The 21,517-nt window shown below is 31.7% G+C and overlaps 1 protein-coding gene across 1 annotated transcript; it reads right to left on the reverse strand.

Annotated features, from left to right (window-relative positions):
• Nucleotides 1–5,011: 5,011 nt before the first annotated feature.
• On the reverse strand, nucleotides 5,012–11,658 carry LOC143046890 (uncharacterized). Its single transcript, XM_076219946.1, has 6 exons — nucleotides 11,527–11,658; nucleotides 10,182–10,331; nucleotides 9,098–9,244; nucleotides 7,832–7,969; nucleotides 5,955–6,086; nucleotides 5,012–5,143 (listed from the first exon to the last, which is right to left on the reverse strand). The coding sequence occupies exons 3-6, from the start codon at nucleotides 9,213–9,215 to the stop codon at nucleotides 5,055–5,057; spliced, it is 477 nt and encodes a 158-aa protein (XP_076076061.1). The 5' UTR covers nucleotides 9,216–9,244; nucleotides 10,182–10,331; nucleotides 11,527–11,658; the 3' UTR covers nucleotides 5,012–5,054.
• Nucleotides 11,659–21,517: the final 9,859 nt, after the last annotated feature.

Here is a 21,517-nt window from a genome sequence, read left to right on the forward strand (position 1 = left end):
CTTGAATATCGCATAAAGATTGGGATAAAATTCTTGATATTAGGGACAGCTGGAGGGCTGCAATATACATGAAAATGTCGAGATAGGAAAATTGGAACAGTTGTTATGTCTACCGTATTTAAAATTACCAAATGAATGATCAATTGATTAGTGAAATTATTAATTTATTAAATATAAAAATCTCAAATCTCAAATACATACATGTATGTGGTTAACATAATAGTTATCCATGCAATATATACAATCATTATTATTGCAATTTTAATTATTATTATTATTTTTTTAACAATTGTATGACAATTATTAATGTTTAAATTTACTAACCATAATCAGCCTCTTTCCAATGTTCAACTTCATACTATAGTAAATAATCAGGTTAACAATTCACCTAGCTGTTAACCTTTTCATGATGTTTGACACACTGTTTGTATCGTGTTGTACATAAAATGTCAGTGGTCATGTTTGTAGACTGAAGTATAAAATTTGTTGTCTGTAACATTCAGATTCGGGACGAAATGACGACAAAAGTATTTGAAATGACCTTTTGGGACATTGTTGTATGATAGATCTTTCAAAATTGGTTAGTTTAATAGTTTTCTAGAATCGAGGTGTTTGGACCTTGTCATTTTGCATATTATAACAAACTCCCATCTATACAAAAAAAGTCATTGTTTCAAATCAAATCAAATCAAATCAAATCAAGTTTATTGTACAAAAACAGGCCTCCAGCCCACGGTACATTTATAAATTCACATTTTAATATCAACTACAGTTCAATAATAACATATATTAAACAATACAACACACACATATTACCAACATATATATATCTATTAATTTTCAAAAAGTTTTATAAACTTGTATTTGTAATAAATTTATTTATTTATTAAGTATATACATTGTTTACTGATGGCTTGCTGGTTCAATGCCGTAAACATGTACCCCACATTATGTTTTATTCATTATTTAAGAGTTTGAAAATTCCATAATAAGTATTAAGTATTTTAACCTAGAGCAATTTCAAAACATAATTAGAACTTATTGGCGTCATTTTATTTATCATATATTCCATGTAGTGAGAAGTACGGAAGCACTCAAGTAAGTAACAAAATCACAGAGTAAAGGGGCTAGTTTCTCATGGCCTAGTAGTGATTTAATTGTCTGAGAAAAACATGACTTTGCAGTTATTTTGTCAAATAAAAGGAGATAACGTGACAATAAATAGACATTAATCAGAGGCGATTAATTAAGTAATTAAGAGACGGTTTCTTTTCTTGCTCGTCGAAAGTGTCCGCTTTCACGATTCGTTGATTCGCCAATATTGATTTATCATTAGCAAAAACCACTCATAATAGATTCCTTAAGTTATTCGTGGCTCTTCTTCGTCTTTGTGTTGTCGTAAGGTTAGACACGATCTCCTGCCAGTCGAATACGTCTTACCTGATATGATATGTATATTAAAAACATTATGTATAATAACTATGTCACTAGGAATTGTTTTCCTTTCTCGATCATCTAAGTTCGACAATGTTTCCAAAGAGTGTCATGTAGATACAATCTGATTAATAATTGAGATGCATGATTTTTAGCTGTTATAAGCTTTGAACTATATGTAGCTGTCAGTAACTGCGAGTACTCTTAGATCTGTACTTAAAGTCTTTTTTGTTGTTAGGATGTACAAGTACCAAGCCACGTCCAATATTTCCAATTTTATCCATCTGACGAGATAAGTCTTTTTTAACTGATTTTTATTGTTCATTCTTGTTGTACTGTTACACTGTCCAATGTTAGGGGAGTGTTGGGATACCGCTTACATGTCTAACCCCACCACATTCTGTATGTGTGTGCATGTCTTAAGTCAGGAGCCTGTAATTCAGTGGATATCGTTTGTTGATGTGTTACAAATTTGTTTGTCGTTAATTTTTTAGTACATTTATTATGCCATTAGTCTTCTTGTTTGAATTGTTTTACATTTGTGATTTTTTTTAGGGACTTTTATAACTCACTATGCGGTATGGGTTGGGCTCATTATTATAAGCCGTACAGTGACCTAAACATGCTACAGCTGTTAATTTCTGTATCATTTGTTATTTTGTGCAGAGTTGTCTCATTGGCAATCATATCACATCTTACTTTGTTATAATTATAGTGAGTTTGAGATAAGGAACAGAAATAAAAGTGCATCTTTGCTTTTTTGGGCTGTGCATGTTCTGAGTTTTGTGTCAATAATTGATACCCCATATCATCTCTGTAATTTTAAGCATTAATGACAACTTTGTTCTTATTCTCAATAGATTGGCAGTCACTTCATTTCAAAACTGTACCTTATCCTGACTCGTTCTGAAAAAAGTCAACATCTCTTTACTTCCACATTAGCTATAGAGCGCACTTGAACCTGACGTTTGGTAATTCAAACCTAAAGGCTCTAACACACCTGTGTTGCTAAAAAAATGAACTCTCCCCAACATTATAGACAAGAATAGAATTCATCACAATTGCTTTTTTATATTGTACTGTTGGTAATTTTTTTCTGTTAAGATGTCTGTAAATTTTTAGTTTTTGGTCGAATCACGAAATAACCTAATGGTAAAACAATTCTGACTCATTGTCAATTATTCCTATAAAGAATGACAATCTACTAACCGCATCGGCAGCATTTGACTTTTTGTAGCAATTGCCGCTTCATTGAATTTGCTGATCATTTTTGTTATCTATCAAAGTTTCTATTCATCTGTTATTAGGTTTTTCTTATAACGCAAAACCCTACAAGAATGGTAGAAACCATCATTAAAGAACAATAAATCCACTAAAGAGTTATCAGCAAATCTAACACCACCATGGACATCAGCTGATGAAGAAGGTAAAGAAAAATATTTCAGACGTATTGCATTTCAAGCAGTGACATAGTGTTTCACATGTCACTTTAAACAATATGTTTCGTTGCTAGTCCAAAAAGTTATGACGTCTTGATAGGCTATTATACTTTTTTGCTTTTTCACCTGACAGCGACGTCATAACTCCAAACACCAAACTTAGTAAAATATGACGGACTTCAATTTCCGGATACATGTAACATAAAACTCAAACGTTCCAGAAATTGGGGTAAATAAAATTTTCCCGAGTTTGGTGCAAACAATTATTTTATACTCTCCGAAATTCAAAAGGGAATCAGATTGACTTTAAAGGAAAAATGGTACTGTTACATTTCCCCAGCAATAGTTGGCCTTTTGTGTACCAAAGCCAGTTGAAGGAAGTCAACTTAGGAGCGCTGTGGTTGGATATAATGGCGCAATATGTATTTTTTTTTATTTATCTATGAAAAACCACAGAGTGAATATTTACAATATACATTTTGAAACCTATTGAAATATGTTCTAGAGAATTATTCGAAAAGACAAAATTTCATAAATTTGGTGTAAAATTACGATGGGCATGGACAATATTACCAAGCTCCGTTGAAAGTTTTTCATGATACTATTTGGCTTCAACTTTTAAATCAGAACAATAAAGCACCAACACCACGCATAACTGTTTTATCCAGGTTTTTTATTATAAAAAGTGGTAAATTTAGAAAATGCTAGTTTTGTGGCCTATGGCAGAATAAATAGTACCGTTTTTCCCCCAAAAAAATAAATTTAGGGCTAAATTGGGTCTCAAAGTTGAAGGAAAAAAATCATTTCAAAATCCAACCAAAAAAGATGGCTTCAGCGATATGACGTCGCTGTAAGGTGCAAAAGCAATAAGGTTTAATAGCATTTGATGACGTTATAATTATTAGTTTCGTTGCATGCGGTTCACTTCCACGGTGCCTCTATTGCGACTCTCAAAACTTGTAAATCTTATTAGTGAATTGTGTATTGCATTTATAATCATTAATGCACAATGTAATTAGCAAAACGCAATCTATTCATAATGTAAATTTAACTGTTATTTTTACATTTTATACCAATGTCCTAAATGTTATCAAACAATTAGAGATTGTCAGGACGTTTTGCAGCTGGGCAAGTGTAAATTTATGAGTTTATAGCTTGACATAATGTATGCATGTGTACGGATTGATATTTTAGTCTTAGATGCATGATTTTTTTTATTAGTTTTCAGTTGCTTTGAACTAGTCAGATAACTGCAAGTACTCTCAGGTCTGCTCCTAGTGTTTTTTTTGTTGTTGTCGGGTATAGAAATACCCGTCCACGTCCACTTGTATTTTTGACCATCTGACGAGTTTAGCCTTTTTCAACTGATTTTTATAGTTCGTTCTTATGTTGTACTGTTATACCACTGTCTCAGCTTAGGGGAGGGTTGGGATCCCGCTAACATGCTTAACCCGCCATATTATTTATGTATGTGCCTGTCCCAAGTCAGGAGCCTGTAATTCAGTGGTTGTCGTTTGTTTTTGTGTTACATATTTGTTTTTCTTTATTTTTTTTTATTTGAATAAGGCCGTTTGTTTTCTCGTTTTAATTGTTTTACATTGTCATATCGGGGCCTTTTATAGCTGACTATGCGGTATGGGCCTCGCTCATTGTTGAAGGCCGTACGGTGACCTATAGTTGTTAATGTCTGTGTCATTTTGGTCTCTTGTGGACAGTTGTCTCGTTGGCAATCATACCACATCTTCTTTTTTATATGAACACCTTTATATAGTTGAAACTATGGTTATCTCGTAATGTCAAATATTTATGTATGTCTAAAGCTAGATTGTTTTTTTCATTTACGTTTATCCCCCACCAGCTTTCTGCTAATTTTTCAGAGATTTAACTCAGCCAAATATAATAAACTGCTATTATGGAACACGAGGTTGTCAGTTCAAAACTGGTCTATGTTATGACAGTAGCAATTTTTGGTTCATAAACACCAAATAAAGATACAAGAAAATACAAAAATTTAAAACTGTTGCAATAGTTTTACTACTTTTCACAAATTTAGAATCTCACAAATAAAACAGCAACTACACAATGAACATACGAATATACGGTACCAATACACTATTCATTTTATAAATAAGATTCAATATTACAAACAGCATACACATCAAAATATTATTGAATAAGCATTCATCGAAGAAGAAAAAACATAGATACAATAATTGGTACCACGTATATGTATAACAGAGTTGACAATTTGACTTCACCATTGCTGATGCCTGAAAAAAGTTTTAAGGAAAAACATGAATAAAAATTAGTTTATCTAAGTCATTTAAATTAATATTTCGTTAGAAGAAATATTAAATTGGACCACATATTATTTGCGTATTTCTTGTTTCGCGAATTAATTTACGAAACAAATAATCTTATCAACTAGATAATTGTGACTTAAACCATCAAGTTTGATCATGATACATATAAATCAGAAAATTCTAAATCAAGAAGACGGTTAATTCAATTACACACACTGCATGACGGTTGTCGTATACATGTATGGGAAATACACGTCAAATAAACGAAACGTTATGCTATACCGACAGTCGTAATCGTGTTTCTTGCCATTTTGACCAACCAATCATGTATACGATTTTTTTTTTTATATAATTATGTGTATTAGGTAAGAATGATAAAACAAAGTACAGCATGTATCATAAAACTCGAAATACGAAAAAATAAAAATCCGTATAAGCGCAACAATTTAGGTAAAATACATGGAATTCAGTGTGCCAAACGCGTGTTTTTTCTACTTGATGTACCCAAGACCCACTAACGCTTGATTGAAACAATCGTTAAATTTGCGCTACTATAAAATTGTGACTGTATTTAAGTCATTGTCCTCTTGATTTAAGCAATATAAAACATTTAAGAGACTCCATCTTGATACTTTTATGTGGCTACTCATATATTACTGATAAATAATAGATCATAAAAATGATAAAATAAAAATGATAAGTTTAACGGCGATATTGTCCATGTTGACCTGTTTGGATCTAATGTTGCCAATTTTATTACAATTGATTATCAACTTACACATGGTAGGAGTGGTGGTCGGTGTTGCTGTGTAACCTGCATTACACACACATGTATTAGTATCAGCGGTGTCACATTCAGCATTGGTGACACATTGGTCTGTAGCAGAACAAGAGAAATCTGGATGAATATCTGCAATAAAAAATAAACAAAACATGAGTGTTGCGTTTCCGTCAATTTCAGTTATCCAACACAAGGACAAAATGAGTTCAACATTAACCCTGCAGACTAGATAAATGTATGTGCCTTTATAGTAAGTAAAGCTGTCATTCGAGAAAAGTTTACATTAATGAACAATAACAATTCAAAATAGTCACTACATTGTATTTCACATTTATAGAAGTGTTTTATAACTTTGTGTTTGAAGACCTCAATCAACATCAAGGAAAGGATAACGCTAATAATTAGTCATTTTAGTTACGATAATGTCCTTAATCGTAGTTAGTTCACTGGGATATATGAAGTGCAATCACGCACTAAAATATGTGTTATTGAGTGCCAGGACATTATTCATATATAAGTCAAGACATTTACTAGTAAAACAATTTACTAGTCAAAACATTTACTAAATTTTATCATCGGTGCAAGGACATCTTTCGTAAATGTAAATTAACATACAGACATCTTACTAGTATATGTTCCGGTATTTCACATTCAATCTTTCATGATTATATTCTTTGCAAAGGACAAAATTGTCGTCATTCACTTCAAAAGCTCAAAAAACTTGAAACAAACATAATAAGATGGGATATAGCTACGATACTGTTGCCTGCAGGTCATCAAAGATGGCATATTTTGGCCTTACTATTACATGTTTTTTTCACTGATACAGTCTTTCCTTCGAAATAATCAGGTTTCTTTTAAAACAAATTTTTGGCATAATGTGGGTTATGTTCTTCTCGTATTATTTTGTGATGGTATGATACTAAACCCCTAACGGGAGGGAATGTGTTTGATATTCTTATTTCATATTATGAAAATATAATTTTTAATAAGTTTATTTGAGGTCTGGAGCTGGCATGTCCGTAACTGCTAGTAGTCCTTTGTTAATTTACGTATCATTGTCATTTTTTTTAATTTCTTGTGTTACCTATTCTGACACCGGGCTTCTTTTGAACTGAGTTTTTTCTGTGCGATATGCGTAGTATTGGTGTGTGTCATGGTGTAAACATATTTGAAAATAACAATATTTTGCATTTATTGCCTCTAAAACGCATATGTTTTAGCTGTCCCTTGGTTAAGAATGCTGTTACCAAATAAAGTGAATTCAACAAAAATATAAAAACATAAACAAGCGAAGAACTATACTATCAAAGATACCTAATCTCAAATTGGATATATTGATTTCAAATTAGGTATTAACAAAACAGATTTATTTCTAAACATATATAAATGAAATTTGCAATGACGGAAACATCTTTAATCCTCAAAACTGAATACGAAATAACTAAAAACCAAAATTCTACAAATATCTCTAAATTGGTACGCAGTTTGAATACCACTGACAGCAATTACACGGTACTACCATTAACACAAACCCCTCTCCCCCAAAAAAATATAATTAAAATTAAAATAAAATAAATGAAAATACAAACAAACAAATAAACATACAAACCGAAACGAAACGAAACGAAACGAAACGAAACACAACAAAGCAAAGCAAAACAATTAAACTCATTCAACGGAGGCTCAAAGAAAAATACTTGTTCACAACTATGTCAGGGTCACAGCGTAAAATAAAATTGTTATTCCAGATATTTGACATTAGAATCCAAGAAACATATGTAATCAATAAGTGTTCAAAGAAATTGCAGTACACATATACACCTCTTTCTTTGAAGATCTAAAGAAAAGAAAAACAATATTTCAAGTCTTACTGAGTGTACAAGCTCCTCCTTTTTCAAAGTGGGTGTCTTGACACAAACATTTAGTTCCTGAATCATCTTTACAATACGAGTTGGCATCGGCACAGGGTTCAGTATGAGCCACATTGCAACCTCCGTTTAAGTTAATTTCTGTAATTTGTAAATATCGTTAAAAGCAAATAAGGTAGTTGTTACAGTTTTATCTAGAATAACAATGTTCTAACAAGTTCTAACTAATTGAACCATGTTTTTTAAACAAAATTCAAAGGGAACAGGGGTCGACAATTCATTTCTCTGTTGTATACGGTTTTATATGAATATAACATGACTTGTATAATGTTATCCAATGGCAAATAGGATCGGTATATTTTATAAGTCGATGTATCAGTGAATCTCATCTGTAAATAACGTTTACCATGAATCGCTTTCATCCGCTGTACGTCAAAGATCAATATATATTTCAATCCCACCGGAATACAAGTACTTAGATGTGTTACACAATAAAGAAATGAAGGTCATTAAGTGCTCTATTTGATTCCAAAATTTAATGAAGTCATAACAGAATATGGAGCATTGATTTGACTTTAGTAAGTCATTGATTTGAGATAAGACTTATGGAACGTCATCATGCATTCATCATGACAAAACACTATAACATGATATGAATACTTCATCACATGATAGATAACTTCTTTATATGAGGTGAATTTTTTGTTGCGTGATGGGTTACTTCTTCACATGAAGTGAAAACAACATTTTATAGAAGAAAAGGCATAGAGGTATCCGAAAGAAAAACGAAAGGGTTTTAATCATTTTTTTGTAAGAAAAGGGAAGACAGCCTTTAGGAGCAATATCCGATGATAAGAACTCACTTATTTGGCGTTCACACAGTGTCGATTATGGCTCCTGTTTGTGATCAGACAGCACCAAGACACGAACATTGAAAAAGTCGGATCATTACTGTGTGACTGTGAGATAAAGAACAATAAGGGTAGCGCTGTTCCGTTGCTTTGTGTGTGTGTGTTTTTTTTTTATGGCATTGATGATTATTCTTTGTTTTTCTTTAATAGGAACGCGGCTTATTGTTCAAGAAATATGAAATTATAATCCAATTAAAACTTTGAATTAGTCGTTTGCCGGTGTTCAAAGTTGATTTCAGGAAGCAGTCTTAATATATTCACCTCTTGGTAGAACAAACACGAATAGTATGAATTATTCTATTAAAATTGACACATGCTATATCATTATTAAACAATTATTATGTCTTTCTTGTCTTACTAGTTGTGCAAGTGCCTGAAGCGTCGTAATGGGTGGTTTTACACAGACACTTATCCGTTCCGGAATCATCTCTACATTCCACATCGCTTCCGCCACATTGATCTGCAGCAGTATTCATGGTGTCGCAATTTTCATTAAAGGCAATTTCTGTAATTTGTAAATATTATATCTAAATTATCATAAAACCAAAGTTTTACCATACACAGTTGTATATAGGATGTCGAAGTTCTAACGACGTTAAAATTAATTCAACTTTCAATTTTTTTGGGAAAAAATGACAAATGAACTCAAGAAACATTCAATTTTCTGTATGTCATTTACAGATATATATAACTAAATGTTTTACCAAAAACAACATAAATAATCTGATTATTTTGGCAACTTTTAAAAATCGTTATCTTCATTGAATCTATTCATCCATAACCAGCATGTCTCATACATAAGATCAAAAGAAAAATAGTTAATAACGGGATTACTTATTTCCATAATGGCATGAAATTAGTTAACACAATATACACCATTCGGTTGGCATAACAACAACATTTATTGAAAATAAATTACTATTCTTTATCATAACACACTATTAAGCATTTAAATGGCATCAACCAATTATTTATTAGAAATGAATTGCAATTTGTATTATTACACAATATGCAGAATTTGGTTGGTAATATGGTGTTTTGCAATGACAGTTAGAATGTTTAATGTTACTGAAAAGAGGTAAATTTAATAAGTCTGGTATATATATGACTGGTAAATCAAGATTGTCATTATATGAATGGATATTATATAGATAAATTAAAAGCAAAATGAGGTTTTAAATTTGATGCTTTGTTGTGCTTCTTTGTTAAATTTGTTTGTTGTTACAGTGATTAATATGATGACACAATGTTGACTGCTGTACTTTTATGTTGGCCATTTTACCTATTGTGTCTGTTTATTTATTCACGGATCAGTATTGTCAATATAATGGAGTTTGAAGCTACTGCCATACAAGTGAGAGGTTAAGTTAGCTAAATGTCATTAACTGTATTTGCATAAAAGTTATCAAATCTGTCTGAAAAGTTTTTTCAAAATGACTTACGTGCAGCACAGGATCCGTCGTTTTTTTCAAAGTAATTTGTTTGACATAAACATTTAAATGCGCCAGTGCCATCATTTCGGCATTCTGCAAGAGAGTCTGTGCAGTGGGTAGCCGGATCCCCACTTGTACATGCTAAATTCAATTCAATTTCTAGAAAAGAACATTTGTCCAAATAAACTCTCTCATTATGTTAACTCTTAAAATTTAATTGCATGAAGTTTTTTTTAGACTGGTATAAAGACATTAATTGCGAATCTAAAAATACAGACGTCTTTCTCACGGCGGCCATATGATAATTAAAGTGAGGTGAAATATATTTTCGATCCTTACCGTTTACAGATTGTTTCAGCGTTTCGAAAGTAGTACTCATTGATTGAAATGAAAATATCACTACAGCTTATACATTTGTACATGTATTTCTATTATGGTTGTGGCATGTTTTCTATTTCTTACATGAAGTGATAATTCCCTAATCACACTGCACGGAAATCGATACGTAAAAGTAATACGAAAATTGTTTTGATTTTATTGGCTTGTTCAGCATCATGAGATGGTATTACGACATTTTTATTGACCGCTCATTAGGTCATTGTTAGATTTCAAATGGTAAGATGAAGTGTATTCCGTCTATAGCAACAGCTATGATGTGATATTTCTGCAATAGCATACAAATCTCTCAGACTTTTAACCTGGAAATATTCTTTTTTGTCAAATGTTATTACATTTTGTAGAGTTTAAAAAGTTTTAAAATGTCAGATGTTAAAATTTGACGCCAGAAAGTGAAGTATGAAGTCATTCTGTTATGTGCAACCCATTTTACAAAGTAAGAGTGTTGACTTTGAGAGAAATTGGTTAAAAACTCTTGAGAATTGAATACCGTTTGATTTCAACTTTCGTTATTGAAAGTAAATAGTAATAATAAACTCGCCAAATGCTCGTTTATTATGATATTGAAATTAAACGACTCGAGCTGATATGAAGGGATATCCAATTCCCAATCGTTGTGAAAATTGAAAAAAAAATCTACTTTGTTTAGTGTGAAAACTTCCGTTACACAATCATTCATTGTAAAATTCACTGTTTTAAAAGTGTTTTAATGTCAAACAAGATATTATATTTTTTGTTGATAATTTCTGCCACAAAATATATTTAAGAATATTACAATAGATTAAATCTGATTTGGATTAGTTTTGTGGTCAATGTATTTATTTTGTGGCTATTTTTTAATCGAAACTTATATTGGTAAACCTTGAGTATGTGATAAACGGAGATGCAGACAGTCATGGGTAGTCAAAGTTTTTTCACCACCCCTCGTTGGCTCAAATAATTATATTTCTAATCTTACTAAGTACGCAATTGCTTGATGATTCATAGTGGGTGGAGCTACACAGACATTTATTATTTCCTGAACCATCATCTATACATTCCGTGTTGGCTACCCCACATTGATCTGAGGCCGTGCAAGGTGCATCATAGACCAATTCTGTAATATTATATAATATATGAAATAGTGATACAGTACAGTTGGGTGCAGACCAAGCATTACATGTAAACGGGCCTAAAAAGTTAACGCGGCGTTTACTCGCGTGCACTTCATGTAAACGCCGCGTTAACTCTGCGTTAACTCCGAAATTTTAGTAGACATAAATAGTAAACGGGCGTTTACTTTCGCGTTTACCTCCGCGTTAACGCGAAAACCGCGCGTCTTCTAATTTTGTAAAAAGTAAACGGGCGTTGACTTTCGCGTTTACTTCGCGTTAACGCGAAAAAGGCGTGTCTTCTATTTTTGTAAAAAAAAAGTAAACGCCCGTTTACTGTTTGTAGTAAACTCGCGTTAACGCAGATTGACCTCGTATCCTGGATACACTGACCTAATATATCACATGATAAAGTACATCAAAATATCCATCTGTCCATTTTCGATCAACACATTGACGATTGCATTTAATGAAATGACACCTCTTTAATTAATTTATTGAAAATTAATCGTTGCATATAAAAACAAAATGGAAATTCGTCCTGGAGCTGTAAAACCATTCGTGAGAGGATATTAAGTATAAGAAGATCTGGCAAAAACATACTGAAGTTAGAGATGAGTTGATACGATCAGATAATGTTCAAGTTTCTAGACAGGGGATAAGTGCATTTTTACGACGTTTCCGTCAGAGTGGATCTGTTACTGACTTTAAAGTAAACACTAGACAGAAAATGTTACAGGAAGTACATCTAGAATTTATTGACGAAACAATTCCTAATGATCTAGAAATATCCGCTAGATAAATGTTTATATTTCTAATAAAAAGTGTTTTTGAATGTTAAGGTTCAAAACACATATACGTAAAATATTAAGTCATTTTAACAACATAAATAAATGTACAAATGCACACGACGATTATTTTATAAGATACACAATTAGTTAACGCGAAAAGTAAACGCGCGTTTACTTTCAAGTGCACGTAAAAATACAATTGAGAAATCTGTAGTAAACGCCCGTTTACTTTTACGGTCACGTACAATTAAACTTGTGAAATCTGAAGTAAACGGCCGTTTACTACTGACTAAACGGACACAGAGTAAACGCGCGTTTACTCGAGTAGACATTAGAAATTTCCATTTTGACCGCGTTAACGTTAATGAAGTAAACGGGCGTTTACTAGTAAACGCGAAATTTAAAGTTAACTAACGAAAAATGTGCACGCCGCGTTAACTTGCGTTTACTTTATGTAATGCTTGGTCTGCACCCAACTGTAAGTGTTGTTTCTATATTAACAAACAGAACACAAATAGTGACAAATGAAGCACTCAAATAATATCCATTTCTCTTAAGTAAAAGTACCACTTATACGAACATTAACATTCAAGCAATATGGCATCAGAATCACATAAGCATTTTTAGCTAGTTGTCGTTCTAAAATAAGAAGCGAAAGATACCAAAGGGATATTCAAACTCAAAAGATTATTTTTGAATACCAGTCTACTGTTGCCTATAATTACTAATATCCACTTCATCAACTCTGGTTGATAATTGTCTCCTTGCAATCATAAAAAAAATTCTAATTTTAATACATAAATGCAAAAACGTAAAGAATGGATAAGTCATTTAAGACACACACGAGTAACTGGTAACACATAGAGGTTATATATCTAGTCTTACTGAGTACGCAGTTTGATGAAGATTCATAATGTGTGGCTTTACACAGACATTTAGTAGCTCCAGCACCATCATCTGTACATTCCGTGTCAGTTACACCACATTGATCCGAGGCAGTACAAGTTGTACCATAGACCAGTTCTGTAATTCAATAATTGCATAACACATTTTAAGATGCTAGTAACTTTCTTCTACTTCAGTGCTATCCTGAACTTATTTTACAAGTGGTGAAAATATCTTGTTTTATCGGTATTGAAAGAGAGTTTCCTTCTCTATTTATTATATTGATTGATCAATGTGTTACTTTCTAAATGTTTAATGTTGCTCTTGTTGCATACATTTTGTGCCTGAGTTTGAAAATGTAAGAGTTAAATTAATAGCAGTAATAAAAAATAAATATTTGGAATGTGTTCAAACAGCATGAATATTTCAATAATTAACTTATTCTTCTTTATTCAAATACACAGTGTGAGATATTAATTGTCAATATGTCTCACAATTTAAGCGTTAAGCAAAGAAAAACTGAATGTAGCAATCCCGTTTAATTAAAAGCAGATTACGCAAGTCCTGTGCTAGCTCAATCCCTTTAATTTGACTGAAAAGAATTGACTTACGACTACCTGTTACAACTCGTAAGTTTCCGATGTAATCTAGGAACATATCTTACTTACAAATTCTTATGAAACGGCAATAGTCTTTGAGTTAGACGCAAAACCGACGTAAGATTATCGCACGATTTTGTTTAAACGATGCCCAGTTGATAACCTCCTGTTATTTAATTTGTTGATAAACACAGCAGTTGGACGGCAAACGCCTGAATCTAACAGATAAAGGTCAACTTGTCGACACAAAAAGGACCCGTATGTAAAATGTTTACGCCCTCAAACAGCGCCACCTATATTTTTTTCTACGGCATCTTTGAGAACGATGTCCCGTTCTGTAGTAAATTAAAACATCAAATTAACTTAGAAAAGTAAGTGTAAAAAACAAATTGAAAGATATATTTGCAGATGACTGATTATCGTGATAAGCTGGCAATGTTCGCAATGTCCTTAATCCAAGATTGAAAATTAGTTTGTTTCCTACGTAAAAATGGCGGATTTCAATGTTTACATTTTTTCGTCTATTTATAATCTGACACATTTTCGTATCCAATCATTTATTAGCAATTTTATTATTGATCTTTGAAGATCATCCAATTACATTTACCGTGAGAAAAAGGCTACACGTTACCAGCCATATCGTTACAAAGTAGCCATGTGTTTTGTGGGGATACCCCCGGAATGTTGTGTATTCAAAATTTACGGTAAAAAATCAATGTTGTCTTCATTATATTTCGATGCATACACAAGTCATTACAGCAAATGCATTCTTTATAGAACTTACATGTATAAGGTAAGCAGACATATTTAATTGTCTGCTTTAGCAAAAATTCGTGTAAGTAAGCCTCATGGGTCGTTTTGTGACAAACACGTGGACCGTGGGATTGTTGAATGTTTGTTTACCTAAATTGCAAGTTGTTGTTACTAAATGCTTAGCAATTACCATTATCGTGTGATACTTTTAAGAGTTATATAATACACTTGCCTAAGAAATACGTCTAAGATCCAGGAACTTCCTTTACTAGGTCTTTAAAAAATGAGGCTGTAATGGTGTTTACAAATTACCATATAATATTTGAAACCTAATATTTACATTACAGCATATTTTTTTTTGCATTTGATATATTTCACATGTACAATGTATGTACATGAAGAACAATATAGAGTAAATGGACATACATGGGTTTAATTCCCACCCTAGGTATTAATTTTAATACTCATCATCTCATAGGTGACCTCATAGGTTGGAACAAATAGGGCAGATTGCAATATTGACCACAATGTATATATATTTAGTGTCTAAACATTAATGCTGATTGATGGGCCAAGTCCTCAACATCCTTTTTTCTAAGTATACAGCAGCTCTTCTAAGGATTAGTAAGGGAATACTTTACATATAGTCCAGTGGATAAGTCCTGTCTCTTGTACATGTAATAAGACAAAAGCTAGTATGACTCTTTTTTTCCTCATTTGCTTGAAAACAATGAATTTGAAATGTATTCATCGTTGAATTCTGTAAGGTGGCTTATAATTTAACTGCTAACAAACATTTGGACTCTGGTGGATAGTTCTAGACTGTTATTCCATTGGCAATTATACCATATTTAAATTCAGTGTCCCCTTTATAACTTTTTGAAAAAATAATTTTATGATAATATATTAATAGGTTGTAAAAATTTTGAAAAGCTTAACAAAATTGCCTTTTTATTCAAGAAAACCTAGAGGACTTGAAAAGTGTTGCAATTTATATATATATATTAATAAAACTTTAACAATGATAAATGTTTTGAACTGAGAAAAATATCAGTATAGTACAGATACTGTTTTATCTAAGATGTTGAGAATATTTGCCTTTAATAATATATTTGATTGTTATGCCTTTAATTTTTCTACTATATGTGTGGCTCTGATCTGGCTGTGGTTTAAAATCTAAGAATTGAGATGGTTATATTCATATTAATATGATTTATATCAAAATTATTGTGTCAATTATAAAAAATCATTGTAATAAATTACTTTGCTCTTCATGGGCCCTTAAATTGGAATAAAAATATATTATCTTATCTCATCATATACCAAATCTCTTTATTTTAGTACTAACAGGTTAACTTAAGTATTTAAAGTAAGTGAAAGTTGACAAGCTAAGTCATGACTGTTAATTCAGATAGTATCATGAGGTTTCAATTATTAAGGTAAATAATGAGATTAAATTGATTATCTCAATAAGAAGAACTTGCATTCTGATTTGATACTATGAAATTATTTCTGATATCAGAATAATAAAAATCTCATTGTTGTCCATTCTTCAAAAAAATTCTGAACATACTGTATTTAAGTCAGTTTTGTTTTGACTTTAACATGGGAAGTGACCAATATCTATGTTATACACTGTAGTAGTCTCAGGTTATTGTTTTTGAAGTTCAATTGACTATGCATTTTAGATCAGGTAAATATGAATTTGCATTAAATTTGAAGTTGATTCAGTATATTTTATGACATAATACCACTATTTTATTTTAACTAAGCATTTTCAAACTTTATTATAATTCAATCAATAATTTAATTGAAAGAACTCAACAGTTGGTTGCAGGACTTATAAATTCAAATATAAAAAAAAAATAAAGCAAAACTTGAAATAATACATACAATAGAAATTATGAGAACTGCATGATATCAGATTGCAATACAGCTTTTGTTCAGTTATCTTTGTGTTGATTATTATGTTTTGAATCCCTTATTTCTGGTTCTTTGAATGTTTAGATTTTTCTCTTGATTAAGGCAAGTAACAGAAATTGTACATCTTATATAGTTTCTTATCTCAGGGGGAATCCAGATAATTTTAAACTTGGGTGATGGTATTCTCAACCAAGGATAAAAAGGAGGGTTCCAACTATATGATTCCATTCAAATGCATTAATCTTCCATATAAAAAAGAGGAGGTTCCAATCACCAGACCCCTGGGATCCGCCACTGTATCTTAAAGCAGGTATAATAAAACAAAAATTGTACATGTACTTCTGTCCACCTCAAATTGATTTTATTTTCATTCAATGGCAATGTTCAAAATTTTGAAGACTATATTTCTTTTTTTCCATACTTTTGTTTTAATGTAATGAAAAGTTCAATAATGATTCTGTTGCAACACAAGTTCTGCTGACAAATGACTGATAAACCCCTCTTGTGTCCTTCTATCTACCAAAAGGGTGTTTGAGAATATACAATAAGTCCAAGTTTCAGAGAAAAGTCAGTTAAATGTATAATTTTCTTCTTTGGAAGTGTTCAATAACCTGAAAGTACTTGAAAAAAATGTCATATTCAACCTTTCCATGACTATTTTAATGTTACAACAGTAGAGGAACATGAAATATTGAAAAGTTATTCAAGAAATCGTCGAAATATATCTGCAATCAATAATTTTACTCGAATTTACTGTTGTGAACTTGCAATATCCTACGATGCGCGTACCGAGTAATCTCCCTTTGATCTCCGCTTCGCAACGAATAATCTGACACAATTGCGTATCCGGGGTTTTTGTGATCTGATAGAGTAATATAAGAACCAAAAAATGGTTTTACTTCATATTTTATACCCCTCAACACGTTACCAAACCTATTTAAGGAATTATTAAGGATTTTCAGAAAAAAAGTTTCACTTCACTCGTGAATTTATAACATTTTAACAACGCTTTTTAACAATAATTATATAAAATAAGGAAGCTAATTCAATCTTGAATTGAATACTTTGGTTTTTATTAATGTACGAGTACAAATAAGGCAATACGAGTCAAAAAACCACGAGGTATGCACGTTTACCAAAAGATCGTAAACTCTGACCTTTTATCACGTGACCAATGTCTTGACCTTAGAAGACATTAAATCGTTTGCCGTTCAACTGCAGAGCTTTTTGAAACTTGTCTTCTTCAGGGACTATCAGATCCGAAATTTTGAAGGCCATGGAAGGCCATGGATATAAAGCAGCATAACATAAATTACAACAAAATATTACAGACACGAATACATCTTAAATGAGGATGAAATACATTTCAAACTGTTTATTAATTATTTGCATGTGAATATTTACTACATGTACGTAAATAAAAATGTGTAGTGACTAAAACATTTTTATAAAAACGTCAAAGAGCGAAATATGTTGTTTTTTGTGGGTTTTTTTTTTACAGTAAGCAGTTTTACTTCCAATTAATTAGCTGACACATTATCATTTAAATCATTTATCATTTAAATGTAGAAGTGATAAATTCCCACTTCAACAAAATCACTGTCCAATAAACACGGCGTACACAAACATTAATATTCAAGGAATGTGACATTAGAATCCATTAGACATGATCAGAGACATATAATACAAGAGATTGGCAACTCGGCGAAATCCCGTAATATCACACGGCCAGATTTAAACCTCGCGAGATCTCTTTGGGTAATAAAGTTATTATCAAAGTATTAAAAGTACTCGAGGTAATGGTGAATGTTTAAGCATAAATTAACTGTTTCAGTGTTAAATTTAACATAAGTAATTAAATAATTTGAGTTCATACATTCATAATTATCTATTTCAATGTCCTTTTAATTTTGATTTGTATTATTTGTATTATTGAAAAAGAGACGTAATTTGATATTGAATTAAAAAAAAAACAGTATTAAATAATTAACACTTAATAAATTGTATCAGAGTTCATTTTATTTGATACTTTCACAATGGGTTGTTATTAAATATACACCTGTCTCGGAGACATAATTTCACAGTGTAACATGTATATTAGGCTTGAATTATTCGATGGGCAGGTAAATAACAACCTGTTAAAACGAGTTTTATTTGACACCTGGTACACAAGAAGTTGTTACACCACAGGTGTCCACACTATTTCCGAAAATACTATTTACAAAATATATAAAATTAATTAATGTGTAGAAAAAAATAATTAATTTGTTTGTTTATTTATCGTTAATCATGATCGACTTCGTCTTATATTCATAATTTGTATAGATCATTAAAAATTGAATACTTATTGTGTTCATTATTGTTTGGGCTTGTATTAAGTTTTTTTCTATGATTGTAGGTAAATTGTTTCATAAGTGTGTTTTTTTCAAAATTTACATTATGAGCTTGCATTGAGTTTTTTTTTTATGATTGTCGGTTTATTTAGGGTTTCTCCTTTTCACGGATTGTGTATTTAGGACTTACATTTAATGATCATTTAATAGAAAATGGCAATATAAGTCTCACTTTTGACCTCGAATAGAAAGAGATTAAACCATATTTTAAGTGTAAGGAACTGATAAATATACGATAAAGACTCAGAGCAGCAGGTATTGCTGCCTTTTCATGTAACAATTTTTGTAAGAAGAAACATTTTACTATGTTATACTTCTGTCAGCTTGGTAATAAAATTAACGGTACCAATTTTCTTGCACCAGATGCGCATTTCGACAATACATGTCTCTTCAGTGATGCTCGTAGCCAAAATATTTGAAATCCAAAGCTTATATAAAAGATGAAGAGCTATAATCCAAAAGGTCCAAAAAGTATAGCATTGGTAAGTTGACTTCAAAGCATACACCAGTTTTAATGCCACATTGATATATAAATGTTTCGAAATGTACATGTTTCCCTTCTTTCTTTCTTTTTAACTTTTGGGCTAGTTAAAATCTCCTTTTAGTTTTGAAACGGACATGCACATGTGTAAATAGTTTTACAACTATTTGACTTGATTTGTAAGTTAAAACCTTTTGGTTTACTTTATACAAACTGCACGAAAATGCGTCTACCTTTGTTGTTGATCAGGCTGATTTAATTGATGGTTGCCTAACGTCCAGTGGAAAATATTTCATGACATATTTTTAATATATTGATGTGCGAGTGTATGACATTTCTTTTCTGTACAGTATATGCAATATAATATTGAACTCTCCACAAGAAACCAAATGATACAGACATTAACAAATGTAGGTAACCATAAGGCTCTTAGCAATGAGTAAAATTCATACTGCACTGCGAACTATACAAGGTCTATTTACATGTATGAAAAAGGTTTAACAATTCAAACAAGAAAACTAACCGCCCGATTTATGTACAAAAAAATCCAAATATGATATACAGCAACAAACCACAAGTGAATTACAGGCTTCTTACTTTGGAAAGACACAGAGATAATAAAGGCATGATAATATATTTCACCATTATCACAAGCCGAACAATTTTATGTTTTTGTTTGTTTTTTGCTTGTTATGTTTTTCCCCCCACAGTAAGCATATCTATAAATCATATAAACCAATTAATTTGGTGTGGCTTTTGGTTAAACCAAATTACATCGTTCTGTAAAAAAACACTGTCATACATCCCATTATTCTGAAATGAAAAAGACCAGTCAGACTGAGAATCAGAACAAGTATTTATGTATACAATATATCTAGACTATCACTACACATCATTCCATCCTTTTTCAATAATTAAACCAAGATATAAGAGAACAAAACTCATTCCAGGTATAAATAATATTTTTATTATCGAACAATCACTTATAATGTTACTGTCAATGATAACTGAGAGCTTCATGCTAATTTCCCTGCAACTGATCTGGTACAGTTCAACTGTATGCAAATTTCGGTATCTGTACAGCTAAGGATATATCTACATGTATCATTGATGCTAACTTGTAATGAATTGCATAAAGTCTGAAAGGGAGAATGGGAGAAAGGCAAGGTTCTTCATGTTCATTGTGTGTCTCATTCACTGCAAAATCTCAATTACAAATGTATTGTGTAATCAGTTGCTCTGTGCCTTCCAGTGGTGCAAGAAAAAAATCAGCATGGCAATCAAATTCAAGCGTACATATTTTTTCATTTTCAAATGGCTGTTCTTTTGCTGCATAAGTGTGGTCTGAGTGTTCATCTAACAAGAGTTCTCCTTTGACTTCTTGTAATAGAAATTTCCTCAGAACGTACAAACTCGACCAGAGATGTGTCATAATTGGATGATCCTTTTCATCTTCAGTGTGGATTGAAACTGCAACAGATATCTCCTCCATAATGGTATCAACAGCTGTCCATGGTCGAGGATTGCCTTTCTTTTTAACTCCTTTTGTTAACTTACTACATCTTTTCCTCTTTTGGCATTCTAAATTTAAAAAAAATAATATTTTAGAGTTGAAAAGAAATTTGAATTTGTAGAGCCTATTATACAACATCTTTTTGTCTTACTTTTAAACTTTACTTCCTACACGTATGTCATACAACATTCTGCAGGTTTTTATTATGCTAAATCTATTTTAAATTTCATTTTGTCATGTATGGACCTTTCAAGCTTGCTATTAGGAACAATTATTTGATATATTTGTCAATTGTTAAACATCGTACAGTGAACATACAATGTAAGTTGCTGACATCAACTTTACTTAGTCTCTGCTTTATTTCATGAGGGTCTGGAAGCAGGGGCGGATCAACCCAGGATAAAGGGGGGTTCCAAACACATGTCCCCATTCAAATTCATTGATCGTCCCAAAAAAGGGGCTGGATCCGCCAATGGGAAGGTGTTTACAAAAGGCAAACGGACAGAAAGTCACAGGACAT

The sequence above is a fragment of the Mytilus galloprovincialis genome, chromosome 9 (assembly GCF_965363235.1).
Source record: "Mytilus galloprovincialis chromosome 9, xbMytGall1.hap1.1, whole genome shotgun sequence".
In the NCBI taxonomy this organism is placed as follows: domain Eukaryota; kingdom Metazoa; phylum Mollusca; class Bivalvia; order Mytilida; family Mytilidae; genus Mytilus; species Mytilus galloprovincialis.